Genomic DNA, 27,263 nt, shown 5'->3' on the forward strand with positions numbered 1-27,263 from the left:
GTACTTCTTAGTCTAAGTTTTCCTAAAAAAGTGTAATATACAGGAAATATATTTATATATAGTGGTAGCTAAACCTAAAACTTTTTGGACAATAGCCTATAAATTGCTGGATCTAATTTGTCTCTTTCTGCCTTGTGCAATGTCTGAAGCTTGTATTTCTGACATCTCAACTCATGCGAACAACTTGATTGATGTTCAAGTGCTTTGGTCGGAAATATTGGGTAACCAGAGCAACCGGAAAAAATGGAAGCCACAGCTATTTTTTCTCAGTTATCTGAATTTAGCACAGGACCAATGAATACAAAAAGCTAATGGACAGAAGAAAACGAAAGCTACCTCCAAATGTATATATATGTATATATATATATATATATATATATATATCCTGTCACTTTGTGAACTAGGATATTATTCTTGATTTTTGCAATACTGCTAATGCACCGATTTCATCTCTGTGTGGTATTCCCTTTCACTCTATTAGAGTGCAAAAGAGTGGGAGGTTTTAGAAATAAGTGGGCCTGACTCATTTTTAAAATCACTATAAGGATCTATCAGATAGATAGGATTGGCTAGGGGACCTCCTAGATGACCAATCACAGAAGCAGACCTGAAATACAGTAAATTATTCTCTGGAAAATGCCTTCAAAAGGGCTAAAAATGACCTCTTGGCGGTTTTAAGGCAGCATGACAAAGTCTGCAGTTCTAGTGTTGAAAATAACACGTCTGTGTCCTAGAGTATGCAGTGAAAAAGGTCAAGTGCAACACTCACTGTGGCTCATTTACAGACACATGAAAATAGCAAATGTGAGGCACAGTGCCTATCTGGGAAGCAACCTCAGAGAGGCACTCTGCATGAAAGGTGCCTGAGATCGATACTGCTTCCAACAGGCTGCATGAGACACAACAAAACAAATCCATTGGTTTTGTGCTCCTCAGCTCAGTGGACACATACAAGCTGTCACAGGAGAGCAAATGGCTTGGTGGGCTTTGTCTAGATTGGTTTTAGATAGTCATTGAAAACCACGAGCCATGGCTGTCAGTGGATTTGCAGACAATTGGATTTCTTGAAAGCCAGATATTAGATCCAGCAGAGATTCAGTGTGACTATTGGGAATGAGGTCTCAAGTGCAATATAGGCACTGTGGAGATAATTTTTTTGTTTTTTTCCTAGATTTTCCATTTCCCACTGGCTGTAGGAATCCAGATAAGTCAACAAAATATACCTAGACACCACGGCGGAATTTATTCATTTGCTTGATAAGAAGTTGCAGTATATTATGGAAGTGAGTGATGGGGAGGTTACTTCAAAAATGAAAACGTTTTCTAGAACCGATTTCACCTTCCTTTCCGTAGTTGTAAATGTTCTCACAAACCGACTAAATGGCAAAACCCTCTGCAGAATAGGTTACACGGTTAACCACAATGAATTCATCAACAGCACATTACTTTTCTGATTGATTATTTACAGCTTGCTCTGTCATACTAGCTTTTATTTAATTCACATCTGATATATTATGCACTATTAGAGCAACACTGTACTATGTTGGTACATGAATAATGGAACACTGTCTATCTTAATGCGGGCAACCCTTCACACTTTTATTTTCCTCCGAACAATTTAACCTCTTCAACTCTGCTGGCCAGTGCATGGATTTGTCTTTGCTATGCAGCTCAGCTTTGCTCAGACGCACAGAAGTGAATTCTGCATTCTAGTGGATATCCCACAGTTTCCAAAGAGCCCAAACACATCCTGCTGAATTCCAGGTGTAAAAACAATGCACACAACATCCAGATGTTTTCTATTAGATGTGATGCTGCAGCCATAAAACAATGATGGATTCTCTTTCAATATTTCAATATATAGAGCTTCAGTGAAGTTCTGCAACCAGCACATACAAAATATGAATGTGCCATTGTTGTACAATAGGGAAAAAATTATGTTTTTTCTAACTTTGAAACGACTTAAGACCATACCAGCAAATTAGCATTTCCTTATATCTCCAAATTGTATATATTTCATGTTTCTGCTCATCTTTTTCCTATTTGTAACTATGTATAACAGCTGAGAGACTGTATCTGGTGCTACTATGAGATGATGTCATCATATATTTGCAAACTGTAAAGGTGCCTCAGAGACTCCCATATAAGAAATGATAGAGCCTTCAGATTCAATACTGTCACCGACTACTGCGATGAAAAGGAGCCATCTGAGCCTCACATGGAAAATCTGGAAGCAATGACTAAATTTAGGTGCATTTTCTGATAGGTGCACAGCTTAGTCACAGAAGGGAATCCACAAGGAAATGTAATATCTGCGTTCAATTTTAGCCTAAAATGCAGCACTGAAGAGCTCTGTCCCAGCCTGAAGCATCTCTCATGAATTTCACCGCTGCTCATTTTTGTCCTGTCCCACCAAACCCAGCTGTGAGACTTAATCAACATAATATTCATAGCTACCGCTCTCATCATGCTGTGATTGGCTCGCTTATGCATATTCAAGAGGTTGGGCACTCCGACAAAGGTACCACCATAATGGAGATATATCTCCACTGTGATCATAATGGAGATATATCTGCTGTATCATACCTTGATATATGAGCTCAGGCTCAGTGTGTAAATGCTGTGCCATTTGGAAAACAACTAAATAGTTTTGCTTAAGAATTTCTGTACACTAAAACTGGTTGTTTATTATTGTAAATGCAGAAATGTAAGGTGGAATGATTGTTTTGATAAACTGGAGTGAATAGTTGTGCTTCTTGCTTCTCCTCTCTTCCAGAATCTCCTACTGCACAGCGGACAAAACTCAGGATAAGGTCTTTGCCTATGTTTCTCAGAGTCAGTTCAATGAAACTTTGGAGTGCCACGCATTTCTCTGCCAAAAGAAGAAGATTGTAAGTGTGTGACAGCCGAGACTTCCCTGATTTGTTGTGGCTCTGTTTACTCTAATACATGGGATGCATTAGATTTTAACAGGTCGGGGGGTTATATTTGCTGGGGATTAATTTTACTGAATTACAATGGAGGGCTTCCCTCAACATGCAGAGAGTAGCATCATTGTAGATGGTGTGTGGCTCCATCTTGTGGCATTCCGATAATAGTCCCACATTTTCTTACCATCTGTTTTGTTATGGGGTTTCTGTGTATGTGTCTTTAAAAATCTGGTCCTTTTTGAAAAATACGTTGATAAGTTAAAAATATGTATTTTTTTTTTAAATCCATAAATCTGCCAGTGAAATGAATCATGGTAACACATAGAAACAAAACATAACTTCACATAATGTCTGACCAACAAATATCATTATTATTATTGTTCATTATATTGTATAATGGGTAATGTGTTATATATTCTTTCATCCACAGGCTCAGGCTGTGACATTAACTGTAGCCCAGGCCTTTAAAGTAGCGCTAGATCTGTGGGAGATTGCTCAGGAAGGTGAGTTTAATATATAAAGTTAAGGAATGTTTTATATATCATACATGTACAATATATGGACGAAAATATTGGGACTCACCAACACCATTCAGATGTCCTATTGCCACAGGTGTATAAAATCCAGCAGCTAGCTATGCAGTCTGTCTTTACAAACATTTATGTAAGAGTGCCTCTTTCTAAACTCACTGAGTTCCAGCATGGTGCTGTAATAGTAATGTAATAGGAAGCCACCGCTGCAACAAGTCAGCTGGTGAAGTTTCTTCCCTCCTAGATATTCCAGCATCAGCTGGAAGTGGGATTATTGCAAAGTGGAAGTGTTTAGGAACCACAGCGACTCGGCCACCAGGGGGCAGCACCACGTAAAGTTACTGAGCGGGGTCACCGAGCGCCGAGGCTCATAGTGCGTAAAAGTGGGCTCGGTCTCGGCCCCTCAGTTCCAGTGAAGGGAAATCTTAATACTTCAGCTCACCGAGATATTTTGGACTAAGTCTGCTTCCAGCTTTGTGGGACCAGTTTGGGGAAGGAAGGCCCTTTTCTGTCCCAGCATGACTGAGCCCCAGTGCACAGAGCAGCTCCATAAAGATGTGGCTGGCTGAGTTTGGTGTGGAAGAACTTGACTGGCCCTCACAGAGCCCCAACCTCAACCCCATCCAACACCTTTGGGATGAACTAGAACAGAGACTGTGAGCCAGACCCTCTGGTCCAACATCAGTGTCTGAGCTCACAAATGCTCTTCTGGATGAACGGGAAAAAATTGCCACAGACACACTCCAAAGTCTGGGAGCTGTTCTAACTGCAAAGGGGGACCAACTCCATATTAATGCCTATGGATTTAGAATGGGAGGTCAGAAAAGCTCCTGTAGGTGGAATGTGGAGGTGGTCCAATACTTTTGTCCATGTAGTGTATTTAACCTGTCTTACCTTGAAATTTCCAAATATTAATGTGCCCTAGCCTGCTTCAAGTTCAGTCATTTAAAACGACACCAACAACAACAACACATGTCTTCTCTCTGGTTCTAGACAAAAGCAAGAAGGCCAGGACCTGCTGTTCGTGTGCGGCAGGCGACGGGCAGACAGAGACAGCAGACAGCCAGTGTGTTTCAGCAGGTAGAGCCGTGTGTGTTTCATTGGTCTCATGTTGGTCACAGCAGCCACTCTGACATGAACGAGCAGGTAAACACAGGTGTTACTGCTGACATTAATGAAGGCTCTGCTGCATGTCAGTGTAGCCGAGCCGCCCAGCGAGCCAGCAGGAGCAACAGCAGGGCCTTGGCTCTGAAGCAGGGCTGTCGCGATACATCAGCATTAACGATAACCGTGATATTTAAAAAATGAAATATTTATATCATGTTAATAGTAAGTATATGATAATTACATGTAAATAATCCTCACACCTGACTTGGTCACAGACTCTTTCTTCACCTCCCTTCACACATTGTGAGTGTAATTAATATCAGACAGACTAAAAATAGTTTTTCTTTTAAAACTTTACTAAAAGAAAAGCGTCTTATTGATATTATTGGGGTTTTTCTATCTCAGAATTTTTGACTTAATTTTGTTGTAATGTTTTGCTTTTTGTTGTTATATATTTGTTGTTATCATATGTAAAGTTATTGTACTTGTTTACTCCTCTTTGGCTGATTTGGCTTGTTTTTGTCTTTTTGTGTTAGTGATGCAGTGTGATTTGAATTATTGCATGTTTTTGTTGTTGCTGTTTTCGCGTGGGACCCCAGGGAGATTAGCAGCCACTTTCAGGAAGGTAACGGGGATCCGAATACAGAATAAATAATTAATTTGCCAAAAAAGAGACAAAACACACAATAGACAAAAGTTAAAGATGAACTTGGCTGGTAGCATTATTATTAAGTCATAAGTTAGTTTATAGCACATTTAAATATAACAAAGCATAGCCCAAAGTGCTGCACAGTGTCAGACAGATAAAACATTTGCCAAATATTAAAACAAGTTAGTACATTAAAATTAAAACAAGTTGCACAATATTAAATGAAAAACAAAGACCTTGGAGTGAAATAAAATCATGTTAAAAACAAGTTTAGCAATAAAAACCGACGTTAAAAACAAAATCAGTGATCAAATCAAAATTCAAATTATGCCATCGGAGCAGATTAATAAAAGTCATTAATACTGAATACAATGATCAAATAGAAAATATATCTAAGACAGAAAAGCCAGCAAGAAAAGGTACTTGTTTTTAACTGGGACTTGAAAACAGGAAGTGAATTTGTCGGCCTGACCTCGAGGGAGAGGCTGTTCCATGATTATATATCATTAATTCAATTTTCTATAGATATTGTGATGATATCCTTATCATGAATTCTTTCGGCCATGCTAATCATGTAGTGAAAATCTGAAATCGTGACAGCAGTACTCTGAACCTCAATTAATGTTAGGAACACCTGTCATGTCCAAATGGCTGCTGGGAAAAAGGTCATATTTGGATTCCATAGAAAACACATGATAATTATTACAATTATGTTTGTGATCTTATACTTTCCCTCTAAAAGTGAACTGAGAAATTCAAACCCTGTTTTTTTTTTTTTTTTAAAGATACAGTAAGGAAGTGCAAGGATGAGAGCACACAGTTAAATGGACTCAGAGGTCATTCAGTATTTAATATTAGCTACATGTCTTTGTTGATACAGAGGTTTATGCTATAATTTTAATGCGCTTGAAAATACTGAGGTTTTATTATCCTCTAAGACTTCTAAGTACTTTGAGTGTAAAGAGCTGGGCAGGACCAGATTGCTCCTGATTTACAAGATTACAGTGATTCAATTATAAGGAAATTGGCAACTGTAATATGTGGCAGTCACTGTAATAAGACACCAATCAGATTACCGAGACTTGCAGAAAGAAAAAAAAAAAAAACTTATTGGATCACTTGTGACCTTGCACAGTTTTCTTTCTTGGCTTTTGGATGTGAAATTATGCACAAAAAATTGGTTGAGTTTCCCTACCCTGAAATAGTGAGGACAGTAACTGTTCAAATTAGAAGGTGCACATCTGGATGAACTGTCAATTTACCTTTTGGATTATTAAAGTAGAATAATACACACCCTAATTTTGTAATCTTCCCAACCCTTGGAGATTCTAGTGACAGCGCTGAAATACTCGCATCAAGACTTTACCTTTTAGTCGGAGTGCATGAGAACAGACATGTAACCTTGTAGGTGGACACTGTGCACGAATCCCACCGACGTCAACCTGTCCTCACACGCTGAGCGCGAATCTCCTAATTATACGCCGCTCATCAGTCATGCAAGGGAGCTGTGGATTATGCAAACTATCGATGACCTCGACATTTACAGTAAAGGTCAGAAAGTTTTCCATTCCTCAGGGGGTCAAACTGTGTGCACAATGAGACTTAATCAACCAATCAGCCATTCACTGAGGATCAGTTTGTCATTATTTAAGACCTGGCTTTCTCAGCTTTGTCCAATTAAAGTTGCTCTGCTCCCAGTGGTAGCAGCCTGAGGACAGAGAGAGAAAATCTGATATGAAAGCTTCAAGGACCTCGGGAGTAAATCGGCGTAGAAAGAAACATGAAAGTTTTCTGGGGGGATGATTTAAATTCTGTCTGCTCCAGACAAAACTGTGAATGCCACAGGCTTGAGTTGATGTCTCACTTCTGCAAGAGTCAAAGGGATGGAGAGATGACATGCCGCTCCTCCCCTCGCTCTTCTGTTGCTCCCACGCACAAACTCAACCTTCCTAACCTTGTGTCTGTCTGTGCTTTGCTTTTCCTCTTCTTCATGTCTGGCTCTGTGTCTGCGTCTCTCTTCACCCTCTCCCCTCCCTGTGTCTGCCTCTCTCCCTCCAACATTTTACCCTCTTCTCTTGTCACTCCTCGCACCCACATCTGCCATTTCTCTCAGATCCAGAGACACACAAACCTAACGGGATGGAGGAGAAGCTCCGGAGGCCCCTCTTCTCTGCCTCGCTCAGCTCTCCCTCACCCCGCAGCAACCCCACTCGCAGGCGGCCAATCAAACATGACTCCTGGGTAGGTCACACCCTCTGTCTCAAAACTTAGGGTTTCTACCACAATCTGAATTATGGTTCTGGCCTTTTTGTGGTCTAGTGACAGGTTAGCTGTGATATGTGGCAATTATTGATATACCTCCTTGTGCAACATCTTTCTGTTTGCCATTTCCAGATCCATTATTGATTACTGGGCTGTGTTTGCCTCCCAGTGTTTACTAAATACAAAGCAATAAAAATGTGGCATACAATTGCATTTAAATAATGTCTCTCTGCATTTGTGTCGGTATGTGCAGAAATTTGTCAAAAGGCCCTGGTGTTATGAGAGTGTGGCTGATGTCAATTCTGCATTTTCTGCATCAACAACTGTTGAAGCACATTCCCTTGACAAAAATGGAAACACTAGCAGTTTGAGACCATTTCTTTCTGTCATTTGACGTTCATTACCTGGAGCAGTGTTGAAGCAAGTCAGCGCAACAGCACTGACATTACCGACGTTACAGATATTGTTCACAGATGAAAACAAATGCAAGTCTCTGCATTTTGGAAAGATCTTGGAAATTGGAAGCAACAAGGTAATGTTCAGTTCAAAGTTTCAGCCAAGGCAATGGATCAAACTAAATAGATAATAAACTCAACAAAAATTGTAAAAATCCATCACACATGTATTACAGTAACATAATAACAGTGCATGCCCAATTATTCATTCTAAGATTTTCCCTTCTCCTAAGATGAAATTGTAGTAGTTAAAAATGCCATCCAGCATAAGTGATGACAATAAAAGAAGTCTGTTGTCATTTTGTATTTTTGTTCAGCTGAAAGCTCTGTTAAGATTAACTGTTTCCTTTACAATTATACACACTATTACATTAAATTGTCATTTTATTGAAAGTGTGCCGTTGCATAGGGACATAACTCTGTTCCTTTCACTCACAGCCTTTCAACACTAGGTGACACCATATCCCTCAGAATGGTATTCCTACAGACTCATTTCACCTCTGGGCTTTCATAAATACCTCCACTGATGGATTTTCCCCCTCATGAGGAGGACTCATGGTCTGATTAAGGCTGATCTCATCAGCTAGTCCAGCTCAACTTGATTAGAAAAACACTTTCCTCTGGCTATTGACTCAGTTGTAGAGTTGATAGTCCTTTCACCTTTGCTCTAAATTCGATAAAATCTAATAAAGATCCCTGTGTAACTTTACACTGCGGGAAATTCATTCGATGCAATTCATTAGATTTATTCATATCAGCAGGCTATCAACAGCAAGAGTATTTCGTATTACCTACTAGTATGTTTCCAGACTTTCCAGACACCCTGTACGATTCCAAAATACTGCCCACATCATGTAATAATGGACATATGTATACTGATATGAGTACTGATGTAACAATGATAAAAGATGTCTTCATCAAAAATATCCCATCTGCAATATATAATGGCATGGCTCAATAATCCATTTGCTTGTCTATTGGCTCAAATGGGATATGACAAATGGCTGACGTAGTGGAGATGCACAGGGTACTGAGAACACTGATGTAACCCTGAAGTATGGTTACAGTTTACAGTAATTTATGGCTGTATTGACTCATATTGTAATGTCTCAACAGGATATGGAGGATGGGCTCGATGACGCATTCTCAAGGTAATGTGGGCATGGACTGCAAGTGGGCTTTAACATTAAATACAGTCAAGGTCATAACATACTTCAAATACAGATACCTGTCCCTTCCAGGAAGATGTACATGTAATATGGATGGAGATGATATTGTCCTTGCACACTCAATTCTTAAATGTAGCCTTGAGGAAGAAAATAGAGTGAAACAATGTTTTATCCTGCAATCTCTAAAAATCAAATAGACTCTGGATATTATAGAGGATATTATAGAGGAATTTTAGAAGATTATACTTGTGCTTAGGGTCATAGCCAGCTGTCAGTAACCTCTGGAAATCTCATCAATTATTACATTTCCACTACATTTCCACTGATCCTTACATATGCACAGTTCCATATGCATTTTACTGACACACAGGTGCGCATATCATACAGTATACAACAGCTTAGCTCACACAAAAAGATACTACATCTAAGGCAGTCTCCTGAGTTGGAAGATGAATTGCGGGAAAATAATTGGTCACAAGGTTGCAGGCTGTTTTTTGATTCTCGGTCTGTGGTATTTGTTAATGATGCTGAACACAGCTTTCGTTGCCACACACTAGTGGTTGCAATAAAAAAACAAAAATGTATTAGAAAAATGTTATACTTTATATAAAGAAGAGAGAAAAGTGCATGGTAAGAGGCTGATTCTGAAGTGTTTGATATTTTTGTTCCCAGCCCTCCAAGCCAAGTAGGCTTGGAGGGCTCTGTTGTGAGAAGCAACTGTGCACATGGTAAATGACATCAATTAGGTGTTTCTAAATCCCTGATATCTTGCAAACCATTGTTGAATAATCTGAGGCTGTTTGAGAGGTAAGCAGTATTTTGCTCTAATTAGAGCAACATAAAAGGAGATTTCAGTTAGCTGGTTAGGTGATTTGATCTATTAGCTCGTGCCAGGCAGATGTTAAGTACAAACACTTTAATTCCTTAGCATTAATGCTCATGCAGATTTATATGTGTATTGTATGTGCGCTGTTATGTACAATACATATGAAAAGCATAAACGCATACATTTTGATGCACACATTGTTGATGTCATGCGCATGATGAAAAACACCTGTGACACTGTACATACAGACACATATGCACAGACTCTTACATACTTGCATACACACATTCAGACATAGACCCACCTGACAAAGTACAGGAAATACAGGTTATACAGTCCAGTGAGTCTCTTTGGAAAGGAAAAAAAAACACAAATACACACCAAGCACTCTGCATGGTTCCTCATATAATCAGCTAATGCACATGTGCGTCCTGCAGAGCTGCATTATCCTTCCATAAATGGAGGACAGCAAACGGAGGAAGGGGGCCTCCTCACATTAGAGAGATGGCAGCTCATTAAGTTGTAGTGGCCCACGGCTAATAGATCTGCATGCGGTGTTGGAGGATGGAACATTTTGGTTAAAGCAAATGGGTAAATGGAGGAGGAGTACGGGAAGATGAGAATTATAGTGTCCATGTGGAAACTGCTGGGGCGTGTGGAGGGAGTTCAGAGACTCGGGAGGGGAAGGCAGGACATCAGTCGGAAATTGTTGGAAGGTGGAAAGAAGACTACAGCGAGGAAGTCCAAAACCAAATCTGACAGACATATCCTCTAGCTTAGAGGCAGTGCTTGAGGATTCTGGAGGGTATGATCCGATTTCCTCGGCAGAGGTCACTGAGGTAGTAATTGAGGTGTCGTGGATGACACCTGTCTTCAATGTTGCATTAATTCTGTAAAAATTGCCTTTGGGTCGGCAGACAGGGGTGGTAGTCCCATTACAAAAAGGAATCACAGGGGATGTTCTGACTATCAGAGAATCAACCTGTGGAAACCTCATCCTCTGTGACACCAACTGCATGGGACAGCAAGGAGCTGTCAGTATTTCTGCCATTTAGTGGCCATCAATTTGGCAGTACTCCATCAGATTCAGAGCATTGTTTTTGATTGGTTCTCATGTTTGAATACACAGTGCCCTAGTGGTCGTTAGGTAATGCTCCCTACATTTGGAGATTTAGAAAATGTGGCTATTATGTTTCCTGAGATATCCTCCAGGAGGCACTGTATGAGTATGGAGTGCCTGGATGTGATTTGAGCTAATAGTTGCACATTGGGCACCCATTGCACTCCTGACTGACCTGGAAGAAGTCCCCCTCTCTCTCTCTGCTCCTTTTTTGGGTTGTTTTTGAAGTTTTTTCTTGCCTGACATGGAAATTTAGGTCAGGGGTGTTTTTTCTTCCCATAAACTGTGAGTCTGTAAAGCCCTTTGAGAATGTCCACCGTGATTAAGGGCTCTAAATATACTTGACCTTAAACTTAATAGGGACACCGTTTGGAGTTGTACAGCCCTTGTACATTCAGAGTTGTGTTCACATTCTTACCATCCTAACGTCTTGGCAACTTAACACAATTATGTCTTTAATTAATTATTAAACAACAAACAATATTTCATAGTGCAGCACATCTACCTTGAAATGCACATTTCACTTTCACTTCAGCTCAATGTCTGTGTAGACCCTGGAGAAAATCTAAATGCCTGGTAGTAATGAATGGGTTTCCTGGGCAGTCACTATTGCAAAATGGAACACTAAAGTATACTAAATACTAGAAAATGCCATTCTCTAGGATGCCCCTCCTTAAAGTCTAGCTTGTTCAGTCTGGGCACTGGCTTTTGACAAAGATGCTCTTTGTCAATTTTCTTATTTTAGCAAGAATATCAGGGTGCAACTGGGACCGGACAGTCTCCAGTTTGGTAACATTGTGGTGGTATTTTTGCAGTTTGCAGATGATGTAATTCTTTTGGCCTCACTGAAGTGTGAGTTTCGATTGGATTCAGCTGGGTGAGTCTGCTGCTGAGTTTGCCATGGTCCGGATAAGTGTCAGCACTTCCAGACTTGAGATCATAGTTTACTGAACAACTACTGCAAGTGGAGGTGTTAAGGTTTCTTATTCATGACTGAGGGTAAAGTGAGATCGATTAAGTGCTGTTGCCGCAGGAATGTGGATATACTGAGCATTGGTGGACAGTAGAGACACAGGGTCTTTGTTTTGATGCTCACTTATGTCTGAGCTTTGGATAGTGACCAAAAGAAGATTGGAGGTACAGGTAGCTGAGGCTCACTCCTTTGTGACAGGGTGAGGAGCATAGTGATATGGGAGGGGAGCCACTACTTCTCCACACTGACTCCTGGAAACAAGTATGTTTCAGTTGCTCAGTGAGGCTGCCACCCAGGCATCTTCCCACTGTGGTCTACAGGGAGGAGACCCTGGGGCTGACAGACTACTTCCCACAGCTGTGCAGGGCCTAGATGGATAAATGAAAAAACAAGCTGGTTATAAAAGAGATGTCAGTGTCCACTGTCTCACACCTTTGTATGACCCAGACAAAGTTAAATGCTATAAGTAGATCAGGCCTCATTTACTGTAGCCACACCTGCAGCTCAAAGATGGTGGTCTCTAGAAATGATTTTGAAAGAGTGAAATTTGATTGGTTTGAATCAGGATGACAGTTTACAGCATCTTGGGCAATTTCCTTACCAGCTATTGTGCTAAAATTCCTCACACATTCCACACACACACACATAAAGGCTATGTATCAGTGACAAATTTAAGAGGCAGTTTTGTCTTTTATTAAGTTTAGTTGCTTGTTCTCTGTGCTTTATTGAAAACAGCACAGCCTCTTAAAGACCACAATCAATTACTAGGACTGATGGGGAGATGGGCCCACTTTATTATTTATTTATTTATTTATTTAAATTAATTTTATTTTATTTTATTTTAGTTATTTTGAACTGCAGTTGATCCCACCAAAGCAGCTTTCATAGAATAAGGGCAAACTGACGGTGGCGTACAGGTGGATCTTGTGGCCCAACACTAGAATGTAGCTCTTAGGAAGAGAACTCGAGTAAGTGGATTTGAAAGGTGGGGGCTCACTTCCTACAGTTATGGGCAGTAAGGGCTTACCACTCACAGCCTAAGTGTGGACACATTCTGACAGAAATGTGTATGTTGGCTTGTATATGCACTCGATGTCTCAATTACCGGGGTACATTTTGTAACCACATGATACAATTCAGTTTTCTCCCATTGGCAGCACAGAAATGAAGCCTTTGGTTTTTAAGATTGTGGCTAAATTGTTTCTTAATGGATGATGTCTCTGGCTTGTAAAATGAGAACCTATGAGCTACGGGATAATTGATGCCCCGTGGGCTGCGTGGTGTGCAAATACTAGGAAGTCTGCTGTAGTTTCTCGATTCCAAAAAATGCAGCCTTCCCAGTGAAAATGACTTCTGGGGTACATTTTGTAACCACATGATACAATTCAGTTTTCTCCCATTGGCAGCACAGAAATGAAGCCTTTGGTTTTTAAGATTGTGGCTAAATTGTTTCTTAATGGATGATGTCTCTGGCTTGTAAAATGAGAACCTATGAGCTACGGGATAATTGATGCCCCGTGGGCTGCGTGGTGTGCAAATACTAGGAAGTCTGCTGTAGTTTCTCGATTCCAAAAAATGCAGCCTTCCCAGTGAAAATGACTTCTGCACCACACCCTCATCAGGTTAAATTCAACTGAAATGGGTTTTATTTAAATAGTTTGAGTTGGATTTAAGATATAACTCCTCAGATACTGTAAGTGGTGACCAGTCAAAGTAACTATTTTCTCACCAGCGGCTTGGCCCTCTGGTACGCACATGTGCTTAAATAATTCAGCCTCATCTAAAATGTGGTGAATTCATGTTTTTTTTTTTAGTTTGCTTGTCTTAAAAATATTATTTAGGCATGGAGGGGCACAGATGACAGATGTTGATAATTTATTTAGGGAGTAGGCAAAACAGCTGCCATTGCCATTTGTTAGGTATATGTTACTCACTGAATTACTCATTTATACTGACATTTTTCAGAAAAAAAAAAACATAGTAGAGCCCCCTAGTGGCAACAAGTAAACATTGTTAGGGATGTGGCCCGGGAGGCACAGACCCCTGGCTCTTCTAGCTTGTGTAGCACTTGAACTCACACTATGTGAGGGCATAGTTCTGGGCTGTGTCTTGTTTGTTTTCTCAGGCATTTATATACTGGCATATTTTAAAATCTAAATGTTCTGGCTGTGGACCAACAAAAACTTGTAGAATATCCTTGTCATATTATTTATGTGATTGTAACAAAAGAATGAGACCAAATTGTTTTTGCTTTGTTTACATGTGCATTAAAAAAAAATCCAAAGAGGGATCAGACATTACTTTGCTTTTCCTTTCTCAAAACAACCCAAGCTGTGGATTAGCCATTTTGGAACGTAGCGCAAGCACCTCAGGAGGTGGAGTTACATTGCCCCCTGTGGCCAGTGCTTTATATTGTTATAGTAATGAGTAGTGGCACACAACTACGTTTTATTGTAATTTTGTTACACTGATGCTTCACAAATTTGCAGTATAATAAAGTGCTGATTGATATTCAGTATACTGATATATTATGACATAACTACTTATCAGTTTTCATCATATAGTGGTGTAGTCATGATTTCTTCTGTCTTCTACCTGGCAAAACAGCAACATGGAGGTAGAGGACATGGACACTGGTAAGTGATGTGAGAGGTATACTGATTCCTTACAGTGTATGCTTGATGCTGCATCTAGCATGAGAACAGTTTGGAATACCCATCATTCCTGTGCAGTACCATACATGTGTGTTTTTGCGCTGTTGAAAACTTATTGGAGGAGCATCAGCTGTAGCTTTGATCATTCAGTTCATTCCAGTAACTATACATAAGTTATGCTAGTCCTTTGGTCATTCATCTGTCCGTTGTAACCATGGTACTCCTACCATTTGTTCATACAGTTGGCCTTCCATTTCTCGTGCCCCCCTGTGTGCCCCGTGGTTTTGCGCATTAGAAATGGATATACAAATCGATCCATGTGTTGTTAAGAGTTCCCCTCCCTTTCTGCTCAAGTGATCATTTGCCTCTGACAGTGACCATTGCTTGTATGCCGGACTCTGTTACCGACTGTCTGCCAGTGACGGTCATCTTGGCAAGTTTCCACTCCACATTGCACTCTGCAGATTTGCCTGCCTCCCCAGCTCATTGTCATTCCATCACTCAAAGAAACATCCTCACTTGCTCTCGCTCATTCTCCCCTTTCTTCTTTTTCTTCTTTTTGCTTTTATTGACCTTTGTGCATCCTCTGTCAACCCTCTTGACAATATGCTGTGAATAAATATTTTCTGTCTCTGATGGCTGATATTATGTTTTTTTCTCTCTCTTTTTCCCTCTCGCATTCTTTTTTCTCTCTCACACACACAGACTGGCCGAGTCCCGCTCCGAACCAGTCTCTGACAATGCAGCTCTGAGTCCCCAGGAGGTCTCCCTTGAAGAGGTTTTGTCTATAAGCAGCAGTGACTCAGAATAAAACACCCAACAATAGCTACTCAACGCACAGCATCACAAGTGTAAACCGCCACAATCCAATTACCACAACACACTACAACACCCTAGACCAGCTTAAAAGACAGCACAACTTCTCATGGTCCCTGGTGCACCACCTGAAGCAGAAGACTACCTGCTTAACATTCTGCAGTTGCCGCAAACAAGCCAAAAGGACTTCCCTGATCTGTGAATCGGCCTGTCAGTCAAAGCATACTGCACTCAATGTAAACAGCCATCTCCAGCCATCTCCTACCGTACACAACATACATAGCCAATCCATACAACTGGCCACCTCCAGGTAAATAAAAATTTGCTCTGCACAAACAGTTTTTTTTTTTTTAGACATAATAAACTCCTTTACAGCTGAGTACCCACAGAAGACACTAATGATGAATATCACAGTTGGATTTTTTTTTTTTTTTTTTTTGGGGGGTAAATTTGCAAAAAACACACCAAGCAAATAAAGTGTCCATTTGCACAACTAGAAGTTAGATGAGATAAACAAACATCCACCACCCTATGAAAAATTCTGAAATTTGTATATACTCCTCTCTCAGTGCTTTGTGAAAGTGCAAAGGCTCTGTAACTTTGTAGTCTGCTCAGTGGAGTAGCAGCTGTCATCTGAAGTGGCACTGGAAGCGGTCCAGGCGTTGCAGCAGAGCCTGGCGTGATTCTTCTTCAGTGGTATTTGATGAATTATACACTCATTTTATCCTCTTGATCGCACCTGTTTTATATGGCGAACAAAGCAGCACATGACTGTAAATCAACAGTTTGACGTTACTGTGGCTTTTTCTCTTCATGTCTGCTCCTTTTCCTTTGTGTCAGTGTTTCATGTGCAGTAGCATAAGCATAGTATCATAAAAGTGAGAATCAGACCTGGAAAATAATGACAAGCTTCTAAAAGAAGCATGCATTATAATGGGATTCTACACAGAATGGAAAAGAGTGTATAAATCTTTAAACCAGTATTTTATAGATCTAAGATTTGCTTTATTTTTGCTCTACTTTTGCTCTATAGCAATGCTGTAGGTCTAACTTTCACTTACCACTTTCGAACTGACTTAACAGGTAGCAGTTACTTTTACCATTAAAGGTGATATATCCCTCTTCATATGATTATAAAAATCTTGCCATGGTTTGAATTATTCCATCTAAATATAGACAAACAAACCATATTACTGCAAGAAACATGGGTCATTCAAAATGTATAATACTTGTACTGACCCATCCCCTATCCCCTATCCATTCCCTTTAATTTCAAGACTGGAGATATCAGGATATCAGGATATCCATCAAAAATGTTGTATAGTCCTAAGAAAAGAAGTTTTGTTGGTTATGTAAACAAGAAAGAAGAAAAAAAAAAACATATCTCATATCAGAGCAGAAATGGCTGAATATGACAGTGTCAGCTTTCATTTCTCATCTAACTATCAGTTATGTCAAATGTGACTATCATAACCGAAAGATATTTTTACACAGTTTTGCCCAGCTCTTCATCCACTCTCTGTACATAAAACTAATGTTGTCAGGGTCGGAGAATAATGATCATTTTGGGTTGTGAGGACAATGTGCTCTATGTATGTATGTATGGCAAGGCCGAAACTATTAGAGTAAAGAAACCTATTTCCATATGCTGTATTTTTTCAATGTCAAAGGTGTGTAATTAATGTATGTACATTAGATTATTTTAAATTAAGTAGAATACCGTCTGAATAGAATCAGGGCTTCGTACAGTTGTTTTTGAAATGGATGATTTATCACTTGTCAATCCCGATTTGTAGATGTGAAGATGTAGATGCCTGGATGTTTTGCATTAGATTACATGATTAGTACAAACTTTAATTGTATGTGGATTTTATTACTGCAGGAATTGCTTTATTTTTTACACAGTAGGCATTTTTGTGCATAGTAACCACCACATACAATTGTAAAGTCACAGAAATATCTTACTCTCAAGTCCGTATTCACTTGTTATGTCAATTGGAAGGCTAAATGATTTTAGAATGACTGATGCAATCGATTCATAATCACATTTTCCTCTCTTGACCACATATTATGATGCCAAGTACCTGCTTTCCCCACAATGCCACCACAGTTGAATTTTTACTCTGCTTTATTCTGTATGGATTACCTTAGACCAATGAAGAGATTATGTTCATTTGTCAAGAGGATTTTATATGGTACCTCATGCTGGCTGAGATGGTCCTGTTCTTTGTATTCATTGCATCATGTCTGAGAATAATTGTAAAGGCAGGGGAGCGAGAGGCAGTGGGGGCTCTGTGTCGTTGTCATGACACCCACTGCAGAATAATTGGTCGGCTTATCGGGTTAGGCCGTGGAGCTTAATTGCATTGTTTCATTCCTGACCAGCTGAAATACCAAGTCCATTGCAAATGTCAGAGGAGACGAGCACCAGACACCTTGGATACCAGCGCTAGCCTCCAGCATCGCAGTGGATGATCTTTGCATTTAGTGGTGACTGTGGGATTCAAGGTCAGCCGTGTGCTGCGTCAACATGTAATGTTATTTTGTCTTTCCTCACTCTTTTTTCCACATACATTTTTTCCTCACAAGTGGAGGCAGTTTCTGCAGAATTTATGTACCACCAGTTACTTTATTAGCCTGTGATTTACAGAGGGATTTTAATGGTTTCAATATCAGGTTTTATTGTTTTATTGAGTGATATTTTCATAGGGGCTATGACAAAGTGCCAGGGGACACTTAAAAAATGTAGTTTTGAAACAAGGTTACTTAGAAACGTGCTAACTGACATTGTTTTAATACATAGTTTCACCCCAAGCTTCATTATGGATGGATGGATTATGGACTGTTCTGTTGTTTATTGTTTATTGGTTATTGTAGAAACCCTTTTAGCTAACTCAATAGCAATAGGTTGTCTTTAATTTTTAAAGCTTGTCTTGAAGTCTTCTATTCACAAAACGAAAAACATATTCAGTCATATATGTGATGAGGAATTGGAAATGAGGGACAATATTACCTAATTTGTTTTGTTCATTGTGTTCAATGAACAAAACAAATTGTACATTATATTTAAACTTGTTAGATATAATCCCGGCCCAGTAGCTTTCTTTTTGGATTGCTTGTCAGAGTTGACATCCCCAGTCAAAAAGTCTCTATGATGTAATTTCACTTTGCAGCCAAGCCTCTCGGGATCCATCACACTGGATCCTCCTTTTGAACTGAACACAAACCCTGTGCGTCCACACTGGCAGATTCCCAGCAAGTCCTCAGTGGATGCAATGCTGAAAAGTTTCTGTGTGGGAGGGGAGGGGGCTGGACGCTCGGTAATCCACACCAATTTGAGTTCAGCATGCAGAGAATACAAATGAATGTGGGAGGGCCCCAAGCCAAACAGCACTTGAGACTTGTACAGTGGAATATCTGAAGTTGAAAAAAGAGAGATTTTCTCAGATAAGCTATATAGTATTACCCAGATTAATAAATGACGTTTACAATATCAGTTTACTTTTCAAAGAAGGTGCTTATTTTCTATCTATGCAACTGGTGGGTTTCCATGAATAGTATTGTGATAATTATAATAGCAATTTGTGAGTAATATTTGTCCTAAACTATGTAAAGATCCTATTTGTACAGACTTTGGAAACTGTTCTGGTTTGTTACATATTTATGCATAATAAAGGACTTTGTACAAACACTCTACTGCAATGAACACATTTTTGTTTGTATTCAAGGCTACTGTCTGAAAAAACTGCTGTTTCAGTCATAACCTTATCTACTATTAATTTAGTGTGTAAGAATAACTCACAATGTAATTGCACTGTCTTAGTGTAGCAATCAATTTTGATTTGAATGAAAAAACAAGCACAACTCATAGAAGCAGTCCAGCAGAACACATTCAGATGTTTTCTGTATATGTGTGGGATTTCCATTTTAATTGATGCTTCCACTGTCTGTCCAAAAACATTTACATTCCAAAAAAAATCTTCTTCTCTTGAGCTTTTTTCAGCTCGACTCACTGCTGCAGATCAAATACAAGCACATTCTCCTGTTTTGCTCTTTGACTGACACATTCTCATCCATATGTCCGTTCTTTTAGTCCACCGTGCATGTCTTATTAAAAACTTAACTAATGAATAATGCATGTCAAGCCTGCGGGCAACGTTTTGTCAGTTGTCCGAATGTAGTTGCCAAGCAAATTATCCATCTCAACCCTGATGTTAGAGTTTATTAATATATCCGCCATGCTGATATTTAACCATTCTATTTATTTATTTATTTATTTGTTTACCAAGGTCCTTGTATATTTGCACTTTGAATGCTGTAACATTGCTTGCGGTTTGCTTCACGACCCTTACACAGAACCACTCAATTTCAGCTTGACTTTGACATCTGTATGCTCTTGTGCCTGCAGGTGTTCGCCTAATGTGATTGACTGTGGACGATTTATCACCCTGACAAGCCGTGTAATCTTTGAAAGTACATTTGACTACACGTGGCAAGTGAATAATGAATGTCACAGGGAACCGTAACTTACGCCAGCAGTTTTGAGACAGGAATTGTGTTTCACATACAATTCTTTTGCATGGTGTTGGTTGCTATCTAGATGATCACGAGGTCAGTGCAGTGAAGGTAAAAACTGGGGATGAGCTGCTCCCCAGCGTGACCTCAGGACTGCTCTGTCACATGTGGCTCCAGAAGTGTCATTCAGCCATTACAGCGTCTCAAGATGAATACTGTATGAATATGAACAAGGAGCAGGGCTAAAGGGTTGCCTGAGGCAGTGAGTCTGCACAAGACAAAGGGTAAAAAAAAAAAAAAAAAAAACATACTGGATCCTATTTACTGCACTGCATTTTACAGATTACCAATTTTTTGACAGTTAAAATGTCACTTTTTGGGGGAATTTGTTAAAGAATATCATTTTGGTGCAGTTGCCCAGTTCCCTTCCATGCATGTGTACAAAGATGCTCTTCATTATGTCTTTAACTTCACAGCCTTGAGGATTTCTCTGTTATGACGGCGTATTAGGGCCACTGTAAGGAAAAACAAATAACAAAAATTTCAAAAAATTCTAGGAGAGTTTTTTCTTACAAAGTTACAACTTTAATCCTGTCTCAGAATATTATCCTCCTCCCCCGGCTCCATACCCCCCCACCCCCACCACCCACCCCCCCTACAATGGCCCTAATAAACCATCATACTCTGGTATAACAATGCAGCAAGTGAAGGTACATGTTAGTATAAACTTGTCTGTTGTCACTTTTCTCTGGCACAAAGCTGAACTTGTGAATGTAAATTTATGTCAAAAAGCATGTTTAACAAGCAGGCCGGTACTTCACAAGGAACTAAGGGAATGATTGCTGTACAGATTAAGGAGATAAAATTAAGAATGGCTCAGACTTGAGAGCATGAAACAACACAAGGCCAGTTCACCAGAAAATAAATGACAGTCTGCAGGCAGAACTGAATTGTCACGGGCCCTATAAGCTGGTGCCAAAGAGACAGAGCTTTGCAGGAGAAGGCCAGTGAGTGAACAGTTTGGTTGGGTTTAAGTAAGCTTGATAAATTTTGGAGCAACAAACGTAAAACTTTGGATGTGAAAAGTAGGATTTTTAAAACATTTGTTGCAGTATTGGGAGCCAGTGAAGAGACAATAGGCCAAGATGTTTACAGTCCAGATGAGTTTTTGGGGGTTATTTTCATCTGTTACAATTGGCCATGCCATGCACATTCCGACAGTCACAGAAATTAATTGAATTATTTCGCTTGGAACATCTCTCAATAGGGAAACCTTTACTTTATTCATCCTCTCAGTGCTTCAGTTTTGATTTGGTTTAGCGGGAGACAGAGAGGCTATTTGTGAGTGTTTGATTAGTCTGCTGACTGTGGAGGTATGCAAATATCATTTTGGTTTCTATAAATACAGATGCCACATCTTGGCAATGTGCCTCCAAACACAAGGCACAAAAACATTTTTTGTTCAATGCCAAACAGCAAGCAAGATTAGGAACAACCTTTTACCCCATTCTTGAGAGTAAAATAGTACAAGAAACCTGAGAAAAGCTACAATATAATGATATTTATCAGCACTGTGTCAGAGGAGTTTGAAAACTGCAGTATCTGTAAGATTAGCAGGGATTTCATGCTCAGGCGGTCTGCAGATACTGCATGATGTAGTTCCCATCAGCTTGACAGTTGCAGCAGGTCAGCTTGCTGTTGAAAACTGAGATGGTCAGAAGGGACATTGCAGATCCTGTGCAGATATTCCTGCAAGTCCTGTTTTAAAGACCAGTGATAGCTGGGATAGGCAAAGGCAAAGGCAAAAAAAAAAAAAAAAGTCAGAATTTAAAAATTCAGCTCTTGTCCTGCAGCTCTCCCCTCTCTCTAAGCCCCTCCCACCAGATAAGCATGAAGATATGGCAGGATATGTCAAAGCGAGACTTGTGAAGTTTGTATTGTAGGGGTCTGGGGGAGAAGGGATCAAAACTCGTCAGGGCAGGACAGATACAAATCAAATCAATATACAAATCAATCGCATAAATGCTCATCTGCATTTATAGAACAGCCAAAAGAAACACCCTCTCTTTAAAATGACCTGTGATTGGCTAAAGTCTCCCGTCAATGGCTAGATTTTCGAAAGCCTGAAAACAGAGCCAAGAGGAGGTGCAGAGGTCTACTTTTCTCTCAGATCACTTGAATTAGAATATGCTGAAAAGCTATTATGGAATTTTTGCCCAATGACACACACAAAAAAACTGCCTTCCCCAGCTTTATATGCTTTGGAATAAATAAAATATTTATGACTGTGACACTTCTCGACCCTTCTGCTTCAATGCAGTCATGCTGGATGAGGGAGCGATGATGGAGGAGACTCCAGAGCAGTGCAACGCTCATCACACTGTCCTTGACCGTTGGGAATCTGAGATTGAAATATTCCTGGACTACAGAGAGATCCAGAATGCTCAGATGGCCGAGCGTGTGTGCACAGTAGCACCCTGCCTTTCCCGGCATGAAGCCATGGACTGCCGGGGATTAAGACTCTCTGAAACACCAGGCCTGGCCTCAGGGAGGAGATCAGCAAATGTGCCCAGCCTGGAGTCAGTTCTGCAGAGGGACGATGGCTAGCAGGAGAAACTGTGAACCTGCTTGGTGGTGTTATGTGGTTTTATCCACCTGGTTACTGGATTTATGTGGTGTTGGAATGGAATGGGAATGGAATGGAATGGAATGGAATGTCTTTATTGTCATTGCAACGAGCACAACGAAATTGAAAGGCGCAGTCCTCCCTAGTGCCATTTAAAAAGTTTTAGAAAAGAAAACTCACAAGAACATTTCAAAAGAAGACACACAAGAACACACAAGAATTAAAAAAAAAAAAAAAAAAAATGTTGTAAAAATATTGCACATTGGGATCTGCATGTACTGGTTTTCTCATCTGACTTGATATATGTTGATGAAATGATACATGCGCTCATTATTGTTTAAGAGGTCATTAATATCGACTTTCTCCACTTCGACTGCTTACCGTTCCATAAATTTGTTACTCTCCTGTTTCCTTGCTGACATTTTATAGATTGGACCCTTCTACATACAGGCTACCTGAAGCTTACATCATCCTGGCTTATTAGATTTGTGGGTGTATTGTTGAAATCCATAGAAGATTTTTTTAAACTTACACTATCATAATCTGATAATGGATAATTATTTAAGTTTCCTCGGGGGCAGGGAACTTGAGCAACTGTGCAGTTACAGAACTGCCGCTGTTTGACATCCTGTGTAACCTCACACGCCACCGCCGGCCCCAGGCGTTCAATTTAGGCCAGACACGATGGAAAACAATACAAAACAAGACAAAAAGGAGGTAGTAGATTGAATGTTGCAACCCCGCTCTCTCTCTCTCTTTCTCTCTCTCTCTCTCTCTTTTGCTTTCTCTCCCTGCTTCTTACAATGCGGAATACAGAGTTTATAATTCAGTAGATGCTAAATCAGGAGCTCTTGTTTCACTCTGGGGCAAGGTGTTCATTATCTTCGTCTCATTTGTCCATGCTAGTCTGCGATCTGCAAATGTATTGCTCATTAGATAGTCATAAGTGAGAAATTAATTGCTAAGTGGATTTTTAACATTTTGCCTTACTCTATGCTAATTGCTTAATTTTTTTTTGGCAATGGCTGTACCTTTCTGTGTTTAAGTGATACGAGGAGGCTATTAGTGATAACACTGGCAGGTGGAGGTCAGATATAATGTCAGCTTAGCCCTTTTTGCAGCTGAGAGAATAATCTGCAAGGCACTCAGCCACACAAAGTGACCCCTGTAGCTTTATGCAGAGCTGTGCCGGCTGTCTAGCACAATAAACAAACTGATTTGTCTTAAAGGACCATACAGAGGATTTTGCATTTTTAGAAGAATATCTAAATAACGAGTAGACTTCAAATTGCTGCTCCTTTCCCAAAATAAGACGTTGTATCTTAGAACTCTTGACATCATTTTCCTGTTCAGCCACTGGTTCCCATTCATCCCATTATATATATATATATATATAAATAATATAAAAATGAACCATTACAGATTTCAAACCATCACCGTAACAAAGTCTTCCGCATTAGTTTTCATAAGAGCAGCAGCACTGTTGTGTTTTGATGACTTGAAATTAAGTGAAACGGTCCCTCCACTGTAGAAAATAGTCCCTAGGGAGACGTTTGCTTTACACAGAAAATGATCAGTTCTACAGTACATGACATAGTACATTCAAAATCATTTGTGTGGTCCTTTAAGTTATGTTTTGTAGCTTCTCTTGTGTATGATGAATTTGTGACAATTAACGTAAACTATGAAATTTTCAGAGAAGACTGGGTGCTCATTCATAAAGGGATGAAAGGTGCACTGCGGTGGCTCACTCAGTGGAGCGAGCACGATGTATTAAGGATCAGTGAGGTCAGTTCTTACCGCAGAAGCCCGTTTCCGAGTCAAGCCCTTTGCTGGACGTCACCCCCTCTCCCTCCCCTGCCTTTCCAATCTCTATAAAGCAGAAATGCCAAAAATAGAATCTCTAAAAAAAAAAAACAAAACTGCGAAAGGAACAGAAGGAATGGCTGCAGTTGCAAAACTATAATTTAAAATGCAGAACTTTTAAAAGCACAGCAGCAGCTTTAACATACACCTCAACAAACGCTTGGCCCCGGCAAAGCTTCGTGACAGCTGATGGCACCAAACGGAAGAGCTGCAGTCTCGTTAAACTTCAACAACCATTAACAAGCATTGTTAAAGACACAGTGAATGACCCATATAATGAGGCTGTGCTTAAAGTGATGCTCGGGCCTCTTTGACAGCCTGCTCCGTTCCCACAGCTCTTACGTGCAGAGAGAAGAGCTAGAGTGCAGCTGGAAAACACTGAAGTGCGCTTAATACTGCTATTGATCCACATGAAGAGACGGTGTTGAGTGATAAAAATAGAATCAACTCCCACGCAGACCTTATATTTACAGATGTGTTAACCTAATGCAAATGTGTATTTTGTACTTTTCAGCCTATGATGACTTTAGCCACGTCACAGTTGACCTGTCTGTCTGCGCCATCAACAGACTGTGAATAAGTGTACAGTGATCTCACAGGAGCAGTCTTGTGGGGCAGTTATTGCACCAAAACACTGAGAGGGGAATTAGGAGAACAAGGGAGGAAGTACACTACTAGCCATTAGTCCTTAAGACACTGTAATCACTTTCTATTTTAGGCTGAGCTATACTGTACTCTGTGTAATTACAGTTTTGATTAAGAAACTGTACAGTTTAAAGCCTAGGTAAAATGAATTATTGAATGTGAAGTGCTACAGCAGACAGTGGTATCCCACAGCTTACATCTGCAGGTACAGTACAAGTTTGGAGATGTAGTTTGAGGTAATAATTTTGCTCTAAAATTGAGTTGCTAATTTAAAAAAAACAATGTAAGAAATCAGTCTTGTGGCACTATTCATTACCATGAACAAATCAGAATCATACAACTGTGTTTGACAGCATCAGGAAAACCCCACATCATCAAATCAAGCCAAAAGTGGCTCACAGTTTTAACCAGATTCAAAAATGTAATATCCTTCTTCAAAACTGCCATGCTCACTCCTTTAAACTCGCCTGACACAGTCCCTAAAGCAGTCACAGGGAAGGAGCAAACCCGAGAGTTGGAACACAGCACTGCTTGTAGATGTAAGATAACACTTACTGATGAACGCCTTGTTCTAATAAAACAAGGCTCAAGTCGTTAATTGCTTTCGAAAATTGACTGGAAGCCAGTGACCAAATGTTAAAAAGTGACCTAAAACCAGCTTTTAGATCATTTTCACTTTTAAAGAGTAACTCAAGTCTAAATTACAAATGCCATAAAAGTTCTGCTGGACTACCCTCTAGGGATTCAAACTTCTGTGTCATTTTGCACTTGTGACCACACCTGCTGCCACATCTGTGATGTGGCAGGTATTTTTAGCAGCTGTCAGTGGTAAAGTACCTGCGGCTGCACGCCTGACAGTTTCAGCTCCTGGAGGGCAGTGCAGCGTTCTCTGGCATTTGTGAGTTAGTGTTAATTGAGTTATCGTTTAAAAGTTAAGATTAAATACAAGCCTCATAGCTGCATTTAGAACAAGACAAAATCCAGGACAGAGACTTAAGGTTAGATTATTTGCAAACACACCTTCTGCAAAGGTCACTGTTAAAAAGGTTCATTCTTAAGTGAGACAAAGTCCATAAGTTCACCCAGAGGAGTAAATTTCAAGAATCTCTCAATAACACCATTGCATTAGCTGCTAACCTATCAATACAGCAATCAAAAGCTTTATTTCAACCCTGAAAATATGGACATTTACAAGATCTACAGTGTGTCAGTGTTAAGACGCAGCAGGTTAAATAGAGGAATCAAAATAGTAATAGTTTTACAGTATTGCAATGTTTATTTTACTTTATTATCTTTTTTCATGTAAATTAGAATGCACATCAAATGCTATTCTACAGGCAAATGACCTGCATGCAAAGTCTTCTAGTAAATGAATGAAATATGTACAGACATGAGAAAAATGCAATGTTATTCACACAATGGCATTTTACTTTGAGTTGAATTATTCGAGATTTAGAAATGTGTGGTGTGGTTTCTTCAAATCGATTTTGAATATATATTTGACTTTTCCCCAAAGCTAGAGACCCCTTCCCCTGTCACTAAGCTGCCTGCAACACACAGGCAGTAATATACTTTTGTGATATGGTGGTACATTAAAGGATAATTAGGATGATTTTAAATCTGCTTATTGTTTCCGAGTTGTTGCCATCATAATTATTGATTATGTTCAAGATATCATCACTTCACGACAGCTTTCTGCCTTGAGGTTGCTAGGAGCGCTGTTGTCCAATACACACACACACACACACACACACACACACACAGGTAATTTCCAACAGTTGAATTCATAAAGGGACTTAAACACTCTCAGTACAGTAGCACTCACACTGCAATGGGTCCTTTCTAAATGCAGTTTCTAATTATCCACAGTTCACATTTACATATACTGCATTAGATCTGTAATTTTAACCAGCATTAGCTCATTGGCAAGTAGACTGTTGGTGTCATATTCATTTAATGCTCTGGGAATATGATCTGCCAACTGTGAAAAACTGTTCATATGAACCTCCTGGTGTTACAATAAGGATATGTGGCAATTTTTCACAAATGCAAATGATTTTGAGTGTGGCTGTTTCAACAAGTAAAGGAATCTTTCAAACTGAAGCAACAGAATCCCATCG

At 39.8% G+C, this 27,263-nt stretch overlaps 1 protein-coding gene across 1 annotated transcript in view; it reads left to right on the forward strand.

The window, feature by feature from the left end:
* Window positions 1-16,494, forward strand: part of LOC115355797 (low density lipoprotein receptor adapter protein 1) — a 56,358-nt gene extending 39,864 nt beyond the window's left edge. The window contains exons 4-9 of the mRNA XM_030046686.1: window positions 2,777-2,891; window positions 3,361-3,433; window positions 4,454-4,540; window positions 7,330-7,457; window positions 9,050-9,084; window positions 15,381-16,494. Coding sequence (XP_029902546.1) covers window positions 2,777-2,891; window positions 3,361-3,433; window positions 4,454-4,540; window positions 7,330-7,457; window positions 9,050-9,084; window positions 15,381-15,486 — 544 coding nt within the window. The 3' untranslated portion in view covers window positions 15,487-16,494. The remainder of the gene's footprint in view (window positions 1-2,776; window positions 2,892-3,360; window positions 3,434-4,453; window positions 4,541-7,329; window positions 7,458-9,049; window positions 9,085-15,380) is intronic.
* Window positions 16,495-27,263: the final 10,769 nt, after the last annotated feature.

The sequence above is a fragment of the Myripristis murdjan genome, chromosome 24 (genome assembly GCF_902150065.1).
Source record: "Myripristis murdjan chromosome 24, fMyrMur1.1, whole genome shotgun sequence".
NCBI classification, from domain to species: Eukaryota; Metazoa; Chordata; class Actinopteri; order Holocentriformes; family Holocentridae; genus Myripristis; species Myripristis murdjan.